At 44.7% G+C, this 24,084-nt stretch overlaps 1 protein-coding gene across 2 annotated transcripts in view; it reads right to left on the bottom strand.

Annotated features, from left to right (window-relative positions):
• Positions 1 to 23,846, bottom strand: part of LOC129835522 (G-protein coupled receptor 12-like) — a 26,985-nt gene extending 3,139 nt beyond the window's left edge. The window contains exons 1-4 of one of the 2 annotated variants that reach the window (XM_055901198.1): positions 23,506 to 23,846; positions 5,486 to 5,700; positions 4,942 to 5,228; positions 1 to 4,733 (exon numbers count right to left, since the gene is read on the bottom strand). The exon at positions 1 to 4,733 is cut by the window's left edge and continues 3,139 nt beyond it. In XM_055901198.1, the coding sequence (XP_055757173.1) occupies positions 4,148 to 4,733; positions 4,942 to 5,228; positions 5,486 to 5,698 (1,086 nt within the window). In that variant the 5' untranslated portion in view covers positions 5,699 to 5,700; positions 23,506 to 23,846 and the 3' untranslated portion in view covers positions 1 to 4,147. Of the gene's footprint in view, positions 4,734 to 4,941; positions 5,229 to 5,485; positions 5,701 to 22,785; positions 23,005 to 23,505 lie in introns of those variants that run through there. The other variant, XM_055901197.1, reaches the window with a different exon arrangement.
• Between the last annotated feature and the right edge of the window lie 238 nt (positions 23,847 to 24,084).

Below are 24,084 nucleotides of genomic sequence, written 5' to 3'. Positions count from 1 at the left end.
GTAAGTTAATGTCCAGTAAGTTAATGTCCAGTAAGTTATTATCCAGTAAGTTAACGTCCAGTAAGTTAACGTCCAGTAAGTTATTATCCAGTAAGTTAATGTCCAGTAAGTTAATGTCCAGTAAGTTAATGTCCAGTAAGTTAATGTCCAGTAAGTTATTATCCAGTAAGTTATTATCCAGTAAGTTAACGTCCAGTAACTTATTATCCAGTAAGTTATTATCCAGTAAGTTAATGTCCAGTAAGTTATTATCCAGTAAGTTAATGTCCAGTATGTTAACGTCCAGTAAGTGAACACCCAGTAAGTTAATGTCCAGTAAGTTATTATCCAGTAAGTTCATGTCCAGTAAGTTAACGTCCAGTAAGTTATTATCCAGTAAGTTCATGCCCAGTAAGTTAACGTCCAGTAAGTGAACACCCAGTAAGTTAATGTCCAGTCCTGTGCTCCATTTTGAGAGTTGCTTGTTATAGTTTGTTCTTTGTTTTTTTAGTTTTTTTACTAATTGTCCATTTAAACACCAAGCAAGCCCTCTAAGACTTTCCCTTTTTCCCAACACAGCCGACTATCACCACAACTGGTACATCACATGGCACATATAGTCCACAGTAGTATTTTACCATTGTTGGTGTGTTGCTGTTGATGTTTGTACTAAACAGTGGATGCGGTTGCAGAATCAAGAGCAAACAAGAATGATTAGGATTCTTTATAAGACAGTACTAGTATATCTCTGGTTTCTGCTTAGTTTGTGGGCTTCATCCTAATAGTCTAATTTTGCGTCCTCTCCTCATCTCTTTTCCTTACTAACCACATATCCAGTCAGTGTCTTTCAACCATCAGAGGTCGTGAAGGAAAGGAGGCAAGGAATGGAAGCCATTCCATTAGGATGAAGAACTAACCTAAAGTATTCTCATTGCACCACAAGTTAACTCTGTCATTGGAGCTTTTGTAAATCAGTTAACTACAAGCTTCCCTTTCAGGGAGAAACTAACCTCATTATAATCTCTCTGTCTGTGTGTGTCTGTGTGTGTGTGTTTGCGTGTGTGTCTGTCTATCTGTGTGAGAATGAAACCGTGGGTCGCATTACCCTACCGCGCCTGGTGCCTCATTTCATTCCACCGCTGCTCGGCTCACCTTGCAAAACCTCATTAACCCACCGCATCGTTGATCCGGCTGAGGCGAAGACACGTCAGCTTCTCTCTTACAGACGTCCAGAGATACAGAGCCGAGAGGGAGCGTGTGGTTTGGAGCTTGTGTTGAGACATAGACAGCATTGAGAGAGAGGGGAAATAAGGGGTATATAGGCCAATAGAATCATTTAGATAAAACCCCATAGAGTCGGTTTTGTGTTTTACATTCCGTCAGGGGCAGACTGGTCCATTTTTAGCCAATGGGACTGTCTAACTTCGGTTTTTAAGCGCAAGTTGATCATTATCTGGCTAATATTGTTCAAAGAAATAAATGGACAGGTTTGTTAGAAATGCCAGGGCTGATTTCTGGTCCCAGTCTGGTCCTGCATTCCGTTCTGCTGTGCTGCTGTTGTCTATTGTCCATGCATCGGCAGCTAATCAATAGAACCCTATTGGATTTGGATCCATGTTCACTTCACCTGACATGAAGGGTAGTCAATATGCTGTTTACATTGTGGGTTATCAGACGTGGGTTAATCAATCGTTATCATTCAGCTTGTCTGCCTAAATCAATACTTCTAAACCCACGTGTAAATAATCAATAAGGCCAGTTGAAATGTTATTTCAAGTCCCTTTAATGATAGCATACGATATCGAATTCCGATGTGTAGACCAATTAATTGTTGTGATTGCCTGTCACACAATACTTTCAACCTACGATCATTCTAAAAGGATACTAGCCAGATATGACAGACTCCCTCTGCTGTCACTTGGTTAGAACCCACCTCGTCATTTAGAACCATTAGTTAGAACTAGAATGGTTAGAACCCACCGTGTCATTTAGGACCATTAGTTAGAACTAGAATGGTTAGAAGCCACCGTGTCATGTAGAACCATTAGTTAGAACTAGAATGGTTAGAAGCCACCGTGTCATGTAGAACCATTAGTTAGAACTAGAATGGTTAGAAGCCACCACACCGCAAAGTGATGGAAACTCCGCCGAAGGCCCTGCGAACACAAGCCCCGGCTGTGACACACGTTTTGTCACCTCTCGCTCTGTCTGTCTGGAAAGATAAACTCACAGGGACGTGTTTTCTCCTTCTCTCTACACCAGGCCTGTTTTCCAATGAATTATTCAACCGTACAACCAGTGAGACGTGTGAAAACGACGGTCTGGTTAGCTGGCTCCGGATAGAATATACCTTGACCTTAGACACAGATCTAGAATCAGATTTCACTTTCCAAATTGGTTAAATTAACCAGTAAGGGGGAGAGTGCAAAAACTGACCATAGAGCAGAATCATGTAGGGACTACAAGCATCAGCTCGCTGGTCGCTATCCATGGTGCTAAAGTTAGCTTTTGACGCACATTGGCAATGTCTTTACGCTGTGTTTCGCTGTCCGTGGTGCTGAATCGGTTTTAGCTGCCGGTGTGTTTCTAGAATTACTAGAACGATGACTTGACTGTAATTGCATTTCTATTCCTCATGACTGTAGGCCGGCAACATACAGACGATTGCTAAGTAGCTCTAAAAAAAAAATTGGGGGGGTTGATAGCATTGGTAATAACAGGGAAACCTTTTGGGGCTTGTGGGCTTTTCAAAAAAATGTATGTTTTCTTCTCCAAGAGTAACAATGAATCAGACTTTATATCGGCTTTGTCTGTCTGTCTGCCTGCCTGCCTGCCTGCCTGCCTGCCTGTCTGTCTGCCTGTCTGTCTGCCTGTCTGCCTGTCTGTCTGTCTGTCTGTCTGTCTGTCTGTTATACGCCTGTGTTTTACCAAGGGCTTTAGTCACCATCGGCAACAAGATCGTTGTGGCATGATAGTTTCTAAGGTTTTGAATGAAAACCTCAGTAGCATTCTCACCTAACACACATTACCATTGTTGGCTAGTTAGCTCATCATAAGCAAGTTAGCTCATCATAAGCAAGTTAGCTCATCATAAGCAAGTTAGCTCATCATAAGCAAGTTAGCTCATCATAAGCAAGTTAGCTCATCATAAGAAAGTTAGCTCATCATAAGCAAGTTAGCTCATCATAAGCAAGTTAGCTCATGATAAGCAAGTTAGCTCATCATAAGTAAGTTAGTAAGTCATCAGTAAGTTAGCTCATCATAAGCAAGTTAGCTCATCATGAGCAAGTTAGCTCATCATAAGCAAGTTAGCTCACCATAAGGAAGTTAGCTCATCGTGAGCAAGTTAGCTCATCATAAGTAAGTTAGCTCATCATGAGCAAGTTAGCTCATCATGAGCAAGTTAGCTCATCATAAGTAAGTTAGCTCATCATAAGTAAGTTAGCTCATCATAAGTAAGTTAGCTCATCATAAGTAAGTTAGCTCATCATAAGTAAGTTAGCTCATCATAAGTAAGTTAGCTCATCTTCCATCGAGGCAACTCCTTAGGCTGTAGTACTCGTGCTCACCCTCTGAACGAGTAGCCTTTTAGAGGCCTATGATCCCCCACTGAAGTGGCATTGTAAAGCGTTTATTAACCTGAACCCCACACAATGACAGTTCTGAACCACCAACTCTATCCATTGGGTTACAGTATAGCCTAGGCCCAGGGCAAACCATCCCAGACTTTCTCAGTCCAGTCCATGGCCCCTCATCCTTTGATGAATGAGAGCCACATCCGCCCCTGTAACTCTGATCTAGACCCTGGAGAAGGATGGGAAGGGAGTTACATTGTCAGGTCACCACCCCACACCCTCCCTCTTGCCTTAAGGTCCCCGTTGACTTCACTCAGTCCTCTCCCTAAAGCTTACCCCCTCACTGGAGATCCTAGGGGGGGCCATTACCATGTCCCTTGATCTCACCGCCACAGTCTCTTCTGGATGTCCAGGTTTGCTGGAGGCCCTGGGTCACAGAGCTAGGTTGGAGGGCGTACACCCACACCTCCTCCAATACCGTCATCATCCTGCACCCCTTCTATATACGTCGCTACACCCCCTCCCTAGACATGGCTGAAGGTCCAGGGCCGGAGGGAGAGGTTGGAGCGGTCGTAGCCATGAACAATGCTTCCCTATACATCACTGGACGTCCTGGCTCGAGGTCTCAGACTCAGATTTGACGGGACACACCCACAACACGCCAACCAGAGCCCCTTCTGTATATCCGGGTTCCTGAACGCATATATAATAGGATTTATGACTGAATTACACGCCGCCAGCAGCACCGTAGAGTATGTATATATGATAGGATAGCTTGAATCCGCCACGATAGAATACATAGCAAACGGCAGCCAACACATGGCGAAGGTGCAGAGAATCACGGAGAGCGTCTGGACTCCTTTGGTTGTGGAAATGGCGAGGAACTGATGCTGGACGGCGATTTGCTGAGCGTGACGGAACGCGATCCGACAGATCTGTAGGTAGAGTTGCATCATCAACGCGAAAACCAGTAGGAAGAAGACAGCGAGGGCGACAGCGTTGGATTTGGTGACGGGTCGACAGACTGAGCACGTTGATTGGTCGTCTAGGCAGTTCCACCCGAGCGCGGGGAGGACGCCGAGGACCAGACACACCAACCAGATGACCCCTACCACCAGGTATGTGAAGAGGACAGTCCGCTCCGTGTGGTAGGTCAGCGCGTTGTACAGCGACAGGTACCTGTAATGCAATGAACACTCCAAATCCAGTCCTTGTTTTACATTCACATTTACACCCAGTGCATTCAACCACGCCGCATATCACTGTCATTGCAAGTAAAACTTTTCTCAGCAAAGCAGCTATCTGCAAAGTCAGAAGATGGGAAAACATCTAGTATCCCTTCAATTCTAATTTTAAGAAAAAAAGAGAGACATAAATATTACCGTACCTGTCCACGGTGATCGCCAAGATATTCAAGATGGATGCCGAGAATGCCGCAATGATAATCCCTGTGGCAACCAAGGTCACGACCTCTCCCTCGACAAGATAGGTGAACACGAAGTTCAGGATGAGACCGAGACCCGCCAGGAGGTCGGCGAATGCCAGCGAGCCGATCAGGATGAACATTGGGGCTCTGAGGGTCGGCGTGTAGAAGAGGACGGCGATGACCAGAGCGTTCTCGCAGGCGATGAGTGTACCCGTGACGCATAACGCCACATCCCATGGGCTGACATCCTGTTGATGACAATAATCATCACATCCTTCTCTTGATTATCATCATTATAATGATAATAACAACAATAACAACCACAATAATAAAATAAAAATCATCACAATCATAACGACAACAACAAAGTAATTATAATTTATATGATGAGAAATTCTCAAAACACCCAAAGGTCACTATACTTATCCAGTAAGTTTTTTTTAAAGCAATGAAATCAGCAATCACAACAAAAAAATTAACTATACTTGATGCCATCATGTCTAACCTGTTGTGAGGTCAGAGGTCGTAAGTCAAGGTCGGAGGTATAGGTGCGGCCAGGGACGTCGGAGGAGGAGGCGTTAACCCCGGGGAGGTCAGGGTAGGAGTCAGGGTAGGGGTCAAGCCAGGGGTCCAGGGACGAGGGGTCAAAGGTCGAGGAGGAAGTAGTGTTCTGGGGGATGCCGCCGCTGCTCATAGCTGCAGCTAGGGAGAGGATCATATCTGGATGGAGGGAGGTGAGAGAAGAAGAAGAAGGGGGGGGAATAGGCTGTATTGAAATAATAAGGAGACGGGACACCATAGTAGGAACGTGTTTAGTTAGATCAAACCGGATACAGAATACAGAGCGTTATGGGTACTGTAGTATATCATGCTACAGAGGGTGAGGAGGGACAGGAGGATATGAGTCCAGGGGGCAGAGATGAGGGGAGAGTTGGGGGAGAGAGGGAGGATGAAGAGGGAAAAATGAGGAAAGAGAGTGGGAGAGGATTGAGGAGGGGAGAGAGAGAGAGCGAGAGAGAGAGAGAGAGAGAGAGAGAGAGAGAGAGAGAGAGAGAGAGAGAGAGACATAGCAGAGGTGTCCATCACAACAGAGGTATAATGCAATGATTCCCTTCTAAAAATTTAAAATAAACTCCCTCTATCAATATAGACATCTACAGTTGAAGTCGGAAGTTTACATACACTTAGGTTGGAGTCATTAAAACTCGTTTTTCAACCACTCCACAAATTTCTTGTTAACAAACTATAATTTTGGCAAGTCGGTGAGGACATCTACTTTGTGCATGACACAAGTAATTTTTCCAACAATTGTTTACAGTGTCACGCCCTGGCCATAGAGAGGTTTTTATTCTCTATTTTGGTTAGGCCAGGGTGTGATTATGGTGGGCATTCTATGTTTCTATTTCTTGGCCGAGAGTGGTTCCCAATCAGAGGCAGCTGTCTATCGTTGTCTCAGATTGGGAATCATACTTAGGCAGCCTTTTTCCCACCTGTGTTTTGTGGGTAGTTGTTTCCTGTTTTGTGTGTCTGCACCTGACAGAAGTGTTTCTTTTTGTTCTACTTTGTTATTTTGTTTCAGTGTTCAGTTTGATTAAATATCATGAACGCTTACCACACTGCACCTTGGTCTCCTTCTACTTCATACGACGAGCGTTACATACAGACAGATTATTTCACTTATAATTCACTGTTCCAGTGGGTTAAAAGTGTACATACACTAAGTTGACTGTGCCTTTAAACAGCTTGGAAAATTCCAGAAAATGATGTCATGGCTTTAGAAGCTTCTGATAGGCTAATTGACATAATTTGAGTCAATTTGTTTAAGACCTAGACAACCAGGTGAGGGGAGTTCCTTACTAATCAGAGACCTTAATTAATCAATCAAGTACGAGGGAACCCGTAGACACTCGGCCCTTCGTGGAACGAGTTTGACACGTGCCTTAATAGAAAATGACTCAAGTAAAAGTGAGTCACCCAGTAAATAAGTCTAAAAGTTTCTGGTTTTAAATATACTTAAGTTCAAAAGTAAAAGCAAATGCTATAAATCCTTTGAAATTCCTTATATAGAAAACCAGAAGGTTTAATTAAAAAATATATATATATGGATAGCCATTGAGTGGTCTACTGGGAGGGTTTCCTGGGTGGGATACGACCAATGGGTGAGTTTCCATGTGGGTCCTGTTTTCCCCACATCCATGGGCTTACTGTATCAGCACTAAAAATAACAATTACATCATTAACATAATATTCCTGTCTGAAAAACAATGGCAGCACTAGCTATTCTCTCTCAGAATTAGAAAGACCTAATTGGTCTTATCAAAGGTTCCACCTGTCTTGAAATCCTAGTATGAAACCATATAGATATAGCAACGCTCCTAGAACACACCGGCTCCATGAGGACAACGCTCCAGGAACACACCGGCTCCATGAGGACAACGCTCCTAGAACACACCGGCTCCATGAGGACAACGCTCCTAGAACACACCGGCTCCATGAGGACAACGCTCCTAGAACACACCGGCTCCATAAGGACAACGCTCCTAGAACACACCGGCTCCATGAGGACAACGCTCCTAGAACACTCTGGCTCCATGAGGACAACGCTCCTAGAACACACCGGCTCCATGAGGACAACGCTCCTAGAACACACCGGCTCCATGAGGACAACGCTCCTAGAACACACCGGCTCCATGAGGACAACGCTCCTAGAACACACCGGCTCCATAAGGACAACGCTCCTAGAACACACCGGCTCCAAAAGGACAACGCTCCTAGAACACACCGGCTCCATGAGGACAACGCTGCTAGAACACACCGGCTCCATGAGGACAACGCTCCTAGAACACACCGGCTCCATAAGGACAACGCTCCTAGAACACACCGGCTCCATGAGGACAACGCTCCTAGAACACACCGACTCCATAAGGACAACGCTCCTAGAACACACCGGCTCCATGAGGACAACGCTCCTAGAACACACCGGCTCCATGAGGACAACGCTCCTAGAACACACCGGCTCCATGAGGACAACGCTCCTAGAACACACCGGCTCCATGAGGACAACGCTCCTAGAACACACCGGCTCCATGAGGACAACGCTCCTAGAACACACCGGCTCCATGAGGACAACGCTCCTAGAACACACCGGCTCCATGAGGACAACGCTCCTAGAACACACCGGCTCCATGAGGACAACGCTCCTAGAACACACCGGCTCCATGAGGACAACGCTCCTAGAACACACCGGCTCCATGAGGACAACGCTCCTAGAACACACCGGCTCCATGAGGACAACGCTCCTAGAACACACCGGCTCCATGAGGACAACGCTCCTAGAACACACCGGCTCCATGAGGACAACGCTCCTAGAACACACCGGCTCCATGAGGACAACGCTCCTAGAACACACCGGCTCCATGAGGACAACGCTCCTAGAACACACCGGCTCCATGAGGACAACGCTCCTAGAACACTCCGGCTCCATGAGGACAACGCTCCTAGAACACACCGGCTCCATGAGGACAACGCTCCTAGAACACTCCGGCTCCATGAGGACAACGCTCCTAGAACACACCGGCTCCATAAGGACAACGGTCCTAGAACACTCCGGCTCCATGAGGACAACGCTCCTAGAACACACCGGCTCCATAAGCACAACGCTCCTAGAACACACCGGCTCCATGAGGACAACGCTCCTAGAACACACCGGCTCCATAAGGACAACGCTCCTAGAACACACCGGCTCCATGAGGACAACGCTCCTAGAACACACCGGCTCCATGAGGACAACGCTCCTAGAACACACCGGCTCCATAAGGACAACGCTCCTAGAACACTCCGGCTCCATGAGGACAACGCTCCTAGAACACACCGGCTCCATGAGGACAACGCTCCTAGAACACACCGGCTCCATAAGGACAACGCCCCTAGAACACACCGGCTCCATGAGGACAACGCTCCTAGAACACACCGGCTCCATGAGGACAACGCTCCTAGAACACATCGGCTCCATGAGGACAACGCTCCTAGAACACTCCGGCTCCATAAGGACAACGCTCCTAGAACACTCCGGCTCCATAAGGACAACGCTCCTAGAACACTCCGGCTCCATAAGGACAAAGCTCCTAGAACACTCCGGCTCCATAAGGACAACGCTCCTAGAACACTCCGGCTCCATGAGGACAACGCTCCTAGAACACACCGGCTCCATGAGGACAACGCTCCTAGAACACACCGGCTCCATGAGGACAACGCTCCTAGAACACACCGGCTCCATGAGGACAATGCTCCTAGAACACACCGGCTCCATGAGGACAACGCTCCTAGAACACACCGGCTCCATGAGGACAACGCTCCTAGAACACACCGGCTCCATGAGGACAACGCTCCTAGAACACACCGGCTCCATGAGGACAACGCTCCTAGAACACACCGGCTCCATGAGGACAACGCTCCTAGAACACACCGGCTCCATGAGGACAACGCTCCTAGAACACACCGGCTCCATGAGGACAACGCTCCTAGAACACACCGGCTCCATGAGGACAACGCTCCTAGAACACACCGGCTCCATGAGGACAACGCTCCTAGAACACACCGGCTCCATGACGACAACGCTCCTAGAACACACCGGCTCCATGAGGACAACGCTCCTAGAACACACCGGCTCCATGAGGACAACGCTCCTAGAACACACCGGCTCCATGAGGACAATGCTCCTAGAACACACCGGCTCCATGAGGACAACGCTCCTAGAACACACCGGCTCCATGAGGACAATGCTCCTAGAACACACCGGCTCCATGAGGACGCACGTAGAATGCAGAACCATTTGTACAAACGGGCTGCTTTTTAATCAGCTCCAAACATTAACCTGTTGAGGCTGGGGGCGCTGTTGTCACTATTTATGCTAATCGTGTAATTTTTGAAACGGCTTACCACAAAATTCTTGATCCTACAATATGCATATTATTATTATTATTGGATAGAAAACAGTCTATAGCTTCTATAGGAGTTGAAATTTTGTCTCTAAGTGGAACAGAACCCATTCTACAGCAATTTCCCTGACATGGAGTCAGATTTCAGAAATTTTGGCCCCTGATCTGGAGTCAGTTAAAAGGCCACAGTTATTGCTATGAGTATACGGACACTGCTTACGTCTTCCCCTGGATGCCTTTACGTGATGACGATTTGAATGGGGTCGATTGCGCGTTCACAAGCACTATAAATTAAAAAACCCTGTAGCTAGCAACTCTTTTATTGGTGCGTCACGCACGTGGAGGACACCGACCCGCACCTGTTCCAAGCATTAGTGTTGGGAGTAATCTTTCTCCGGTCATGTTAAGACTCGTTATAGGAGTTAAAAACATCATAAGGTAGTTAATTTAAAGCGTTTTATAGCAATTTATATCCGTTTAGTGCGATTTTGGGACATTTATTTCTGAAACGCTGTGAATCGCCGGGCACGCTTCCAGTTCATGCTGAACGCAGTTGGCATTTCCACATGGCAAGAGGACAGCTTTCCACCAAAAGACGATTTGACCCAAGAAAGGATCCTTTGCCCAAGATACTGATGGAAGAACAGCTCAAAGTAGGACATTTTTATTATGATAAATCGTGTTTCTGTCGAAAAATGTTAGTGGCTTAGGACGCCATGTTTTTTGACGTAGCTTCGCTTGGCGCAAACTGTATTGAAAAGTAAGGATAATTTAAAAAATGTAATTCCGCGATTTTGTATTAAGAATTAAATTGTCTATCAATCGATGTCCACCCTATATTTTTTAGTCACGTTTATGAGTATTTATGTATAAGAGTAGATCACTGTCTAATATGGCGCACGGACATTTTCTCACCAGCTGGGCTACTTTCCCCATTGTCTAACCATGATTTTGGTGGCTAAATATGCACATTTTCGAACAAACTGTATATGCATGTTGTAATGTGATGTTACAGCGGTGTCATCTGAAGAATTCTGAGAAGGTTAGTGAAAAAATAATATATTTTGGCGATGTTGACGTTATCGCTCACTTTGGCTAGAATTAATGCTGGGGTAATGTTTGCACCTGTGCTATGCTAATATAACGATTTATTGTGTTTTCGCTGTAAGACACTTAGAAAATCTGAAATATTGTCTGTATTCACAGGATCTGTGTCTTTCGATTATTGTATGCTGTGTATTTTTACGAAATGTTTGATGATTAGTAAGTAGGTAAACACGTTGCTCTATGTAGTTATTCTAGTCCATTTGTGACGGTGGGTGCAATTGTAACCTATGCCATCTACCTGAAATATGCACATTTTTCTAACAAAACCTATCCCATACCATAAATATGTTATCAGACTGTCATCTGATGAGTTTTTTTCTTGGTTAGGGGCTATAAATATCTTAGTTTAGCCGAATTGGTGATAGCTACTGGTGTTGGTGGACAAATAAAAGATGGTGGATTATGCTAATGTGTTTTTAGGTAATAGATGTACATCTTAACATATTGTATCTTCCCTGTAAAACATTTTAAAAATCGGACATGTTGGCTGGATTCACAAGATCTGTGTCTTTCATTAGCTGTATTGGACTTTAATGTGTGAAAGTTAAATATTTTAAAAAAATATTTTTTTTGAATTTCGCGGCTCTGCCTTTTCAGTGGGGGTGGGGGGGGAGTGCCGCTAGCGGCACCCTCATCCTAGACAGGTTAACGGTGTAATCATAAGGATACATAAGAAACTCAAAATCACCATCTTGGGTAAAGGCGAATACCAAGAAGGCATAATCACTTTTCTTAAATGTATCCATAAATCCACCCACATACGCCTATGTCGGCCTTCCACATCTGTCTATGTCGGCCTTCCACATCTGTCTATGTCGGCCTTCCACATCTGTCTATGTCGGCCTTCCACATCTGTCTACGTCGGCCTTCCACATCTGTCTGTCGGCCTTCCACATCTGTCTACGTCGGCCTTCCACATCTGTCTATGTCGGCCTTCCACATCTGTCTATGTAGGCTTCCACATCTGTCTATGTCGGCCTTCCACATCTGTCTATGTCGGCCTTCCACATCTGTCTATGTCGGCCTTCCACATCTGCGGTGGAAGGTGGCCGAGCTACAGCTGTGTTTGTCAGACCAGGAGACATCCCCAAAATCTGTCTTCTCACGGAAACGTCTGTACTAATCCAAAAGCAAACGAGTACACTTTCTACTCAAACAGGCATAAAACATTCTCCCAAATCGATGTTATATTATTGTCTACACCTCTATTTTCTCAAATTAAAAAAAATGGACATTTTGACACTGATCACCATGCCTTATACTGCCAATTACAAATGTCAGAATCTCCTAAAAGAGCCACGAAAAGCTAATGTTGTTAACTGCGTTAATATGTTCTCAACAAACACATTTTTCAGACCAGGTAGCTATTACTCTTTCCAAAGTCAAGGTATAACTTAATTTATTGATAAGACAGGGAACAGAATTTGCCATCCAACGAGTTAGACTCACTATTACGTCCATGGTAATCGTCCCAGATGTGTACTGGCCAACCAGCTACACAGTAACGATCAATTAGCTGATATAGCAACTATTGTATCTGAAACAGGGGAATTACTATCAGAACCCAAATTAATCAATCAAAGACTCTGCCGCTTCTATAAAGAACTGTACACCTCTGATTGTTAATCCACACCAAGCAAGTTCTTTCCAAAATAATTAAGAAGTCCTCTTTTATCTCAACAAAAGAAGCCGCCTCTCTGGGAGACCAACTCTCTCTCAATGAACTCAAAAAAGCATTGGAAAGCATGAATAAAGGCAGATCATTTGGATGGGACGGTATTCTCCCTGAGGTCTATATAAAATGTTGGAATCAATTAGGTCCAGTATTGGTCTAAATGATTAACACAGCCGTTTACAGAGGTTCATTAGGGAGAGATGTGAATACAGCACCAATTGCATTTTTTTTTTTAACGGATAAGGATGCCACCCTGCATCCCACTGCTGGTTTGCTTCTGAAGCTAAGCAGGGTTGGTCCTGGATGGGAGACCAGATGCTGCTGGAAGTGGTGTTGTTGGGGACATTGCCCTATGTAAAGTGCTGTCTTTTGGATGGGATGTTAAACGGGTGTCCTGACTCTCTGTGGTCGCTATGATCCCACGGCACTTATGGTAAGAGTAGGGGTGTTAACCCTGGTGTCCTGGCAAAATGTCCAATCTGCCCTTCAAACTGTCACTGCCACCTAATCATCCCCAGCTTACTATTGGCTTGTTCATCCTCTCCCATGTAACTATTTCCCAGCTTGCTGCTGTACATGAGAATGTGTTCTCAGTCAACTTACCCAGTTAAATAAAAAGTGTTCTCACTAGTGCACCCTATTTTTGATAAACACAAATATTAATCTGTTTTCCAAAATATTGTCGTCCCGTCTCGAGATTTACTCACGCAAATTGGTCTACACGGACCAAAGTGGGTTAGTTAAAAAAAGTTTATCCTCAACTATTAAATATCTTAAATGTTTCATCTGTTTTATCTCTCGCGGCATAAAAATCTTTGAATGGTCATATCTCTGGTCCCTCTTGGCTCCAATTTCATTAATATGATTAACATACTATTTGTCAATACCTCAGCAATAGTTATAACAGGCAATATGTGCTACAATCCATTCAGAATCACTAGACGCAGCAGACAAGGTGATCCGATTTCTCCTCTGCTATTTGTATTATCTATGGAACCTCTGGCCCAGGCAATTCGTCCAATCAAAGGAAGTAACACACATTTCCCTCAAATCTACTGATCACTTCATCTGAATATACGCAGACGATATTTTACTAGACAATGCATCTCGATCGCTCCTAAACATATTGAAGATCATACATAAATTCAGCTTCATCTCAAATTATAAAATGAATCTAATCTACTTTAACAGAATTCTCAAATCAATTCAATCTGACCTCAATAGATTGACTAACATCCTTGTTGCTTTAAACAGCAGAATATCTATTGAATATATTGTCACGGCTGGATTTCTGTAGTTCAATGCTTCCCAAATCAAATCAAATTTTATCTGTCACTTACACATGGTTATCAGATTTTCATTTTTATTTAACCAGGTAAGCTAGTTGAGAACAAGTTCTCATTTACAACTGCGACATGGCCAAGATAAAGCAAAGCAGTTCGATACAAACAACAACACAGAGTTGCACATGGAATAAACAAAACATACAGTCAATAACACAAAAAAAAGGAAAGTCTATATACAGTGTGTGCAAATGGCGTGAGGAGGTAAAGCAATAACTAGGCCATAGGAGCGAAGTAATTACAATCTAGCAGATTAACACTGGAGTGATAGATGAGCAGATGATGATGTGCAAGTAGAGATACAGGTGTGCAAAAGAGTAGAAAAGTAAATAAAAACAATATGGGGATGAGATATGGAGATTGGGTGGGCTATTTACAGATTGACTATGTACAGCTGCAGCAATCGGTTAGCTGCTCAGATAGCTGATGTTTAAAGTTAGTGAGGGAAATATAAGTCTCCAGCTTCAGCTTCAGCGACTTTTACTAATGCGAGTGTAGTGAAATGCTTGTGCTTCTAGTTCCGATAGTGCAGTAATATCTAACAAGTCATCTAACAATTCCCCAACAACTACCTAATTCACACAAATCTAAAGGGGTGAGAATATGTACTTGTAAGTATATGGATGAACGATGGCTGAGCAGCATAGGCAAGGTGCAATAGATGGTATAAAATACAGTACATACATGTGATATGAGTTATGTAAGATGTGTGACCATTAAAGTGGCATTATTAAAATGACTAGTGATCCATTTATTAACGTGGCCAGGGATTGGGTCTCAATGTAGGCAGCAGCCTCTCTGAGTTAGTGATTGCTATTTAGCAGTCTGATGGTATTGAGATAGAAGCTGTTTTTCAATCTCTCGGTCCCAGCTTTGATGCACCTGTACTGACTACGCCTTCTGGATGGTAGCGGTGTGAACAGGCAGTGGCTCGGGTGGTTGTTGTCCTTGATGATCTTTTTGGCCTTCCTGTGACATCGGGTGCTGTAGCTGTCATTGAGGGCAGGTAGTTTGCCCCCGGTGATGCGTTGTGCAGACCGCACCACCCTCTGGAGAGCCTTGTGGATGATGGCGGTGCAGTTGCCGTACCAGGCTGTGATACAGCCTGACAGGATGCTCTAGACTGTGCATCTGTAAAAGTTTGTCAGGGTTTTGGGTGACAAGCCAAATTTCTTCAGCCTCCTTCACCACACTGTCTGTGTGAGTGGACCATTTCAGTTTGTCTGTGATGTGTACGCCGAGGAACGTAAAACTTTCCACCATCTTCACTGCTGTCCCTTCGATGTGGATAGGCGGGTGCTCCCTCTGCTGTTTCCTGAAGTCCACGATCATCTCCTTTGTTTTTCTGACATTGAGTGAGAGGTTGTTTTCCTGACACCACACTCTGAGTGCCTTCACTTCTTCCCTGTAGGCTGTCTCGTCGTTGTTGGTAATCAAGCCCACTACTTTTGTTGACATCTGCAAATTTGATGATTGAGTTGGAGGCGTGGCATGGCCACGCAGTCGTGGGTGAACAGGGAGTACAGGAGAGGGCTGAGCACGCACCCTTGTGGGGCCCCAGTGTTGAGAGTCAGCGAAGTAGAGATGTTGTTTCCTACCTTCACCAAATGGGGGCGGCCAGTCAGAAAGTCCAGGACACAATTGACCAGGGCGGGGTTGAGACCCAGGGCCTCCAGCTTGATGTTGAGCTTGGAGGGTACTTTGGTGTTGAATGCTGAGCTGTAGTCAATGAACAGCATTCTTACATAGGTATTCCTCTTGGCCAGATGGGATAGGGCAGTGTGCAGTGCAATGGCGATTGCATCGTCTGTGCACCTGTTGGGACGATATGTAAACAGAAGTGGGTCTAGGGTGGCCGGTAAGGTGGAGGTGATATGATCCTTGACTAGTCTCTCAAAGCACTTCTTGATGACAGAAGTGAGTGCTATGAGGCGGGAGTGATTTAGTTCAGTTATCTTTGCCTTCTTGGGTACAGGAACAATGGCAGCCATCTTGAAGCATGTGGGAACACAAGACTGGGATAGGGAGTGATTGAATATGTCCGTAAACACACCAGCCAGCTGGTCTGCGCATGCTTTGGGAATGCAGCTAGGAATGCCGTCTGGGCCAGCAGCCTTGCGAGGGTTAACACAATTAAATGTTTTACTCACGTCAGCCACGGAGAAGGAGAGGGGGGTGCGCAGTCCTTGTTAGCGGGCCGAGACGGTGGCACTGTATGATCCTCAAAGCGGGCAAAGAAAGAAGTGTCTGGAAGTGTGACATTGGTGTCCATGACGTGGCTGGATTTCTTTTTGTAGTCCGTGATTTCCTGTAGAACCTGCCACATACATCTCAAGTCTGAGCCGTTGAATTGCGACTCCACCTTGTCCCTGTACTGGCATTTCGCTTGTTTGATTGCCTTGCGGAGGGAATAACTACACTGTTTTTATTCAGACATATTCCCATTCCCATATTCCCTTTCCATGGTTGTATGCGGTGGATCATGCTTTCATTTTGCGTGAATGCCGCCATCCATCCGCGTTTTCTGGTTAGGGTAGGTTTTAATAGTCACAGTGGGTCCAACATCTCCAATGCACTTCTTTATAACCGCACTCACCGAGTCAGCGTATAGGTCGATGTTGTTCTCTGAGGCTGACCGGAACATATTCCAGTCCAAGTGATCAAAACAATCTTGAATGTGTAACCTTTATTTAACTAGGCAAGTCAGTTAAAAACAAATTCTTATTTACAATGACGGCCTCCTGGAGAACAGTGTGTTAACTGCCTTGATCAGGGGCAGAATGACAGATTTTTACCTTGTCAGCTCAGGAATTCAATCGAGCAACCGTTCGGTTACAGGCCCAACGCTCTAACCACTAGGCTACCTGCCACCCCAAAATCGTGGCTTCCGATTGGTCGGACCAGCGTTGAATGGTTCTCGTCACTGGTACATCCTGTTTGAGTTTCTGCCTATAAGACGGAAGAAGCAAGATGGCGTCGTGGTCGGACTTGCCGAAGGGAGGGCGGGGGAGGGCTTTGTATGCATCGTGGAGTAGCAGTGGTAGAGGGTATTGTGCATGCGAGTAGCGCAATCAATATGCTGGAAGAATTTAGGTAGACTTGTTCTCAAATTTTCTTTGTTAAAATCCCCAGCTACAATAAATGCAACCTCACAGGCTGACTACACCGCTCGTGTCGCGTGCGTGAGCGTCGCAAAATAAATGTAGAAATCTATGTTATTCAATTATTGCACCCACACTGCTCGTGCGCTCCAATGAGCGTCTGCGTTGCCAAGGGCTAAAATAGAAGTCAGTTCTATTTGTGACGCAGATCGCTCTGCAAGTCCTGCCTCTCCCATCGCCTCATTGGTTTATAGAAGCAGATACCCACGTGCCATCTCCTCATTGGTTATACCCACGTGAGTGATTGAAAGACGACTGAGGTCAGTGGCAGTAATGCACCTAATTTATGAAAGTTGCAAATCGCAATATAAAGTCAAGAGAAGAAAAAGCCTGGAAGGAGGAGAGATGACTATAAACGATTCGGTTGACCGTTTAATGTGTGGATTCATTTGTGGAGTAGAGGACCTTGTGCATTTCAGGTAAAATAACAACTCAATGTTTATATCCCAGGACAAATTAGCTAGCAACGGCAAGCTAGCTAAATAGGACAAATTAGCTAGCAAGTGCAAGCTAGCTAGCTAAATTGCCATAAATGTTTAATGCTTTTCGACCTGTCCACAAATTAATATAATTGGTTCAGAGTTTGTTTTGATATTTTAACCTGCGTGTCATAATTGCGTTTGGTGTGGGAGGACAAAATACAAACGCAATCACGACACACAGGTTAAAATGTCAAAACACGGTGGCGCACGATTGCGAACGCGCACAGCCGGTTTGTGTTCCGTGTCAGGATGTATGGTTTCCAGTTTGCATACAGTCCAGTGAAGTTTCTTAATGGTCATCTTGGTGTCTGCTTGAGGGGGAATGTGCACAGCTGTGAATATAAATTACGATAATTCTCTTGGTAGGTAAAATTGGCCTGCACTTGATTGTAAGGAATCCTATATCGGGTGAGCAGAAGGACTTGAGTTCCTGCATGTTGTTATGATTACACCATGAGTCATTAATCATAAAGCATACATTATGCCCTTCCTTTTCCCAGAGAGGTGTTTATCTCTGTTGGCGCGATGCATAGAGAAGCCCTGTGGCTGAACTGATTCCAACAACATATCCCGAGAAAGCCATGTTTCCGTGAAACAGAGAATGTTACAATCTCTGATGTGTCTCTGGAAGGCAACCCTTGCTCGAATTTCGTCTACCTTGTTGTCAAGAGACTGGACATTGGCTAGTAGTATACTTGGGAGCGGTGTGCGATGTGCACATCTATGGAGCCTGGCCAGGCGGCAGCTTTGTCTGCCCCTTCTGCAGTGTTGTTGTTTTGGATCGCCTACTGGAATTAGCTCCATTGTCCTGGGTGGTGGTCCGGACAGAGAATCCGCTTCGGGAAAGTCGTATTCCTGGTAGTAATGTTGGTAAGTTGACGTTTCTCTTATATCCAATAGTTCCTCCCGACTGTATGTAATAAAACCTAAGATTACCTGGGGTAACAATGTAAGAAATAATACATAAAAAATAAATAAATACTGCATAGTTTCCTAAGAACTTGATGCGAGGCGCCATGCTGTTATTCCCATGTTTCCCCCTTCTGGCTATTGGGATAAAATTCATAGTGAGGCTTCAAAATTCATATGGCAATGTAAACGATCCCGGATAAAATGATCAAACTTACAAAGAGGGAAAGGTAAACGATCCCGGATAAAATGATCAAACTTACAAAGAGGGAAAGGTAAACGATCCTGGATAAAATGATCAAACTTACAAAGAGGGAAAGGTAAACGATCCTGGATAAAATGATCAAACTTACAAAGAGGGAAAGGTAAACGATCCCGAATAAAATGATCAAACTTACAAAGAGGGAAAGGTAAACGATCCCGGATAAAATGATCAAACTTACAAAGAGGGAAAGACAAAGGAGGACTATTCGTATCAAACTTCAAATTGTATTTCAAGGCGCTAACATTTCTCTCCATCCTAAATTGGTTTAGACATGACTCTTCTGCCCCCTGGCTGAATATAAAGAGAAACATGGTGTCTCCTATGGCCCTGGAAGAACTGGTCTCCAATGGTATTTCCCTTAAACAATGTGAACTACACTTTGGTCCTATTATTGACCACATCATTTCTATTTGGTGCAACATTTAAAAACAAAGTAACTGGGAATCAAAATGGAAGGCACACACTCCATTATTTCACAATAATGCCTTGCGATCTGGAGGGTGGCCTTTTGCATCCCCCATTGGTCCAAATATGGAGTCCGTGCCCTTGCCGAAATCATGGACATTAATGGTTTGAGAACATCCCAAGATTTGAAAGACACATAACCAGGCAACTCCTTTTTGATATATATTTTTTATTTAACTAGGCAAGTTAGTTAACTTCACCAGGGTAGGGGGCACTATTTTCACTTCCGGATGAAAAGCGTGCCCAAAGTAAACGGCCTGCTACTCAGGCCCAGAAGCTAGGAAATGCATATAGATTTGGATAGAAAACACTCTAAGGTTTCCAAAACTGTTAAAATAATGTCTGTGAGTATAACAGAACTGATTTGGCAGGCAAAAACCTGAGAAAAATCCATCCAGGAAGTGGGATTTTTTTATGTTTGTAGTTTTCTATTGAATGCCATTACAGTATTCATTGACTCAAATTGCACTTCCTATGGCTTCCACTAGATGTCAACAGTCTTTAGAAATTGTTTCAGGCTTGTATTCTGAAAAATGAGAGAGTAAGACCACTCTGAATGAGGGGACCCTACAGTGTCCCAGAGGTTTTTCATGCGCGCGACTGAGAGTGCACCTTTCTTGTTTACCTTTTATATTGACGACGTTGTTGTCCGGTTGAAATATTATCAATTATTTAGGCTGAAAACAACCTGAGGATTGATTGTAAACATCGTTTGACATGTTTCTACGAACTTTACGGATACTATTTGGATTTTTCGCCTGCCTGTTGTGACTGCGTTTGAGCCTGTGGATTACTGAACAAAACGCGCAAATATAACTGAGGTTTTTGGATATAAACAGGGACTTTATCAAACAAAACAAACATTTATTGAGTAAATGGGTGTCACGTTCCTGACCTGTTTTCTGTTGTTTTGTATGTGTGTGATGGTCATGGCGTGAGTTTTAGGTGGGCAGTCTATTTTTTCTGTTTCTATGTTGGTTTTGGGTTGCCTGGTATGGCTCTTAATTAGAGGCAGGTGTTTTGCGTTTTCCTCTAATTGAGAGTCATATTAAGGTAGATTGTTCTCACTGTTTGTTTGTGGGTGATTGTCGCTGTGTCTGTGTTTGTTGCACCACACGGTACTGTCTCGTCTCGTTCTTTCGGTCGTTCCTGTTCATGTGTTCTTCGTTTCATGTAAGTTCGTAGTTTAGGTCTGTCTAGTTCGTTTTGTTATTTTGTATATTTAGTCAAGTGTATTTCGTGTCTGTCTTCGTCTTACAATAAAGTATTATGTATTCATCACCCGCTGCGCCTTGGTCTACTAACTGTCCGAAAGACCACCGTTACAATGGGAGTCTTGCGAGTGCAACCATGTGAAGATCTTCAAAGGTAAGTGATTAATTTTATCGCTATTTCTGACTTGTGTAACTCCTCTACTTGGCTGGTAACTGTTTGTAATGATTTGTCTGCTGGGCGCTGTTCTCAGATAATTGCATGGTATGATTTTGCCGTAAAGCCTTTTTGAAATTTGACACTGGGGTTGGATTAACAAGAAGTGAATCTTTAAACCCATGTACAACACTTGTATGTTTTATTAATTTTTAAAATTAGTATTTCTGTTTTTGAATTTGGCGCTCTGCAATTTCACTGGATGTTGGCCAGGTGGGACGCTAGCGTACCCTAGTAAGGTTTTATGACGTCCTACCCTATCCAAACCCTCCCCAAACGATGCTGGGCCAATTGTGCGCAGCCCTAAGATCAAACCCGGGTCAGTAGTGATGCCTCTAGTACTGAGATGCAGTGCCTTAGATCGCTGTGCCACTCGGAAGCCCAAACTATTTACAACTTATGTCAGCTATGATGGCCAATGGAGTCCCTTGAGAAACCCAATTACCGAAACATCCAATGATGGGATTTATACTTCAATTATCTCTTCACCCAAAAGGACTGACCTCTATAATACACTACATGACCAAAAGTATGTGGACACCTGCTCGTCGAACACCTCATTCCAAAATCATGGGCATTAATATGGAGTTGGTTCCTCCTTTGCTGCTATAACAGCGTCCACTCTTCTGGGAAGTTCTTCCACTTGATGTTGGAACATTGCTGCAGGGACTTGCTTCCATTCAACCACAAGAGCATTGGTAAGGTCGGGCACTGATGTTGGGCGATTAGGCCTGGCTCGCAGTCAGCATTCCAATTCATCCCAAAGGTGTTTGATGGGGTTGAGGTCAGGGTTCTGTGCAGACCAGTCAAGTTCTTCCACACCGATCTCGACAAACCATTTCTGTATGGACCTCGCTTTGTGCACAGGGGCATAGTCATGTTGAAACAGGAAAGGGCCTTCCCCAAACTGTTGCCACAAAGTTGGAAGCACAGATTCGTCCAGAATGTCATTGCTTTGTGCACAGGGGCATTGTGTTTTATGCTGTACTGTTAAGATGTCCCTTCATTGGAACTGAAGGGCCCTAGCCCGAAACATGAAAAGCAGCCCCAGACCATTATTTATCCTCCACCAAACTTGACAGTTGGCACTATGCATTGGGGCAGGTAGCGTTCTCCTGGCATCCACCAAACCCATATTCGTCTGTCAGACTGCCAGATGGTGAAGTGTGTTTCATCACTCCAGAGAACGAGTTTCCACTGCTCCAGAGTCCAATGGTGGCGAGCTTTACACCACTCCAGCCGACGCTTGGCATTGCGCATGGTGGTCTTAGGCTTGGCCATGGCTGCTCGGCCATGGAAACCCATTTCATGAAGCTCCCAACAAGCAGTTATTGTCCAGAGGCAGTTTGGAACTCTGTAGTGAGTGTCACACCTGAGGGCAGGCGGTTCTGTGAGCTTGTGCGGCCTACCACTTCGCGGCTGAGCCGTTGTTGCTCATAAACATTTCCACTTCACAACAACAGCACTTACAGTTGACCGGGGCAGCTCTAGCAGAGCAGAAATTTGACGAACTGACTTGCCACGTTGAAAGTCACTGAGCTCTTCAGTGAGGCCATTCCGCTGCCAATGTTTGTCTATGGAGATTGCATGGCTGTGTGCTCGATTTTATACACCTGTCAGCAAAGGGTGTGGCTGAAATAGCCAAATCCACTAATTTGAAGGGATGTCCACATGTGTTTGTATATATAGTGTACATTACACAACACAAGATGTTGCCTGGTAGTCTAATGCTTCTTGTTAGAAGACACACACACACACACACACACACACACACACACACACACACACACACACACACACACACACACACACACACACACACACACACACACACACACACACACACACACACACACACACACACACACAACCTTGTATGGCATGTCTCCATACTGCAATGAATCATCTTGAAATTGCTTTCCTTTTGCTCCTACTGAATGGAATACCCTGACCTTTTGAAGTGCTACATCCAACAGTAGCATCTAAAACATATCCAAGTGAAGGAAAACAAAATCAATGTGTTATATTCTCACCCGAAATATGTGTCCGAAATAGAGCCGTCCTCCATAGGCTTGGAGCCATCACCTTGCAATGAAGGATTCTATTTTTAGAAAAACGTTAAACATGGGTTTTATATAAAAGAACAACACAGAGACTGTGATAGCAGAATATCCCAAATATGACCGCGCGCGCGTGCGTGCAGCAGCGCTTAGAATCCGCGAGATCGTTCTGATTCTAGAGTTGCGCAGACAGAAATCACCGAGCTAATTTTAACTCCGCCAGCGCGCGCCAAGCCAGCAAAGCTCCATTCACAAATTTCTCGTCTTCCCTCCCTCGGTTCCTCCTTCCCCTCCCTCTCTCCCATGCATGCACGCACACGATCGCGCGTACAGGCACACACGCGCCCGCACACACACGTAGGCCACTTAACCGCAATACATGTTCCTTTTGATGGTTTCTATTTATACATCTATTGTTTTCTATTATTGTGTTTTATTGTCAACAAACGTTCTGTTAATAAACACATCAACATATGTATAAGTAGGCTAAAGACGTAACAATACCACAGTTTCATTCAACAGCATTGCTTTTTCCCCAGCGCAGTCCGTGACTGTAGAGCAAGAGAGAGCCAGAGAGAGGAGATAGAGGGGGGAGATAGAGAGGAGGGGGAGAGAGATGGGGATGGAGAGAGAGAGAGACAACGCCATAGAGATAGACAGAGAATAAGAATACAAAATATTTTTTTAAATTACCAGTTCCTTGTGTCCTTTTAACTCTTTTGCAACGCTGGATAAAAATGCAAAATATTTTGTGTGGAGTAGTCCTTGAAAAGAGGAGCGTGGTGCGGATCTCTTACGCTATCCCTTCGCTATCCCATTGCTTTAACACTCTCGGCAGTTTCACCGCCTCTGCCGCTTGCCGCTCTCCTCCAGCATAGCCCATGCACACCGCTCATTGGACGCGCTGCCGACGATTCGATAATTCTCCCCTGCTGACGTCAGAAGCTCACTACAGTCATGCTGTGTCGCTGCGTTCTGTGAATCACAGACGGAATATTGATAATGAAATCCGAATTCTCCGGGTTTCATAAACAATACTACTAGATCGGTAGAACGGAGGACGGGCCTGGGAAACAGGCACACGGATGGGTGGGATTTTGTTGGGATGGGAACGTGCATATCACACTCTCGAATCGCCCGTCCATCTCTGGGTCCGGTACGCACGCACGCACATACATACACACACACACACACACACACACACACACACACACACACACATACACACACACACACACACACACACACACACACACACATACATACCCCAAG

Source organism: Salvelinus fontinalis, chromosome 36 (genome assembly GCF_029448725.1).
Source record: "Salvelinus fontinalis isolate EN_2023a chromosome 36, ASM2944872v1, whole genome shotgun sequence".
NCBI classification, from domain to species: Eukaryota; Metazoa; Chordata; class Actinopteri; order Salmoniformes; family Salmonidae; genus Salvelinus; species Salvelinus fontinalis.
Note: the sequence above shows the minus strand (reverse complement) of the source record. Positions and strands in the feature narration are given on the sequence as shown.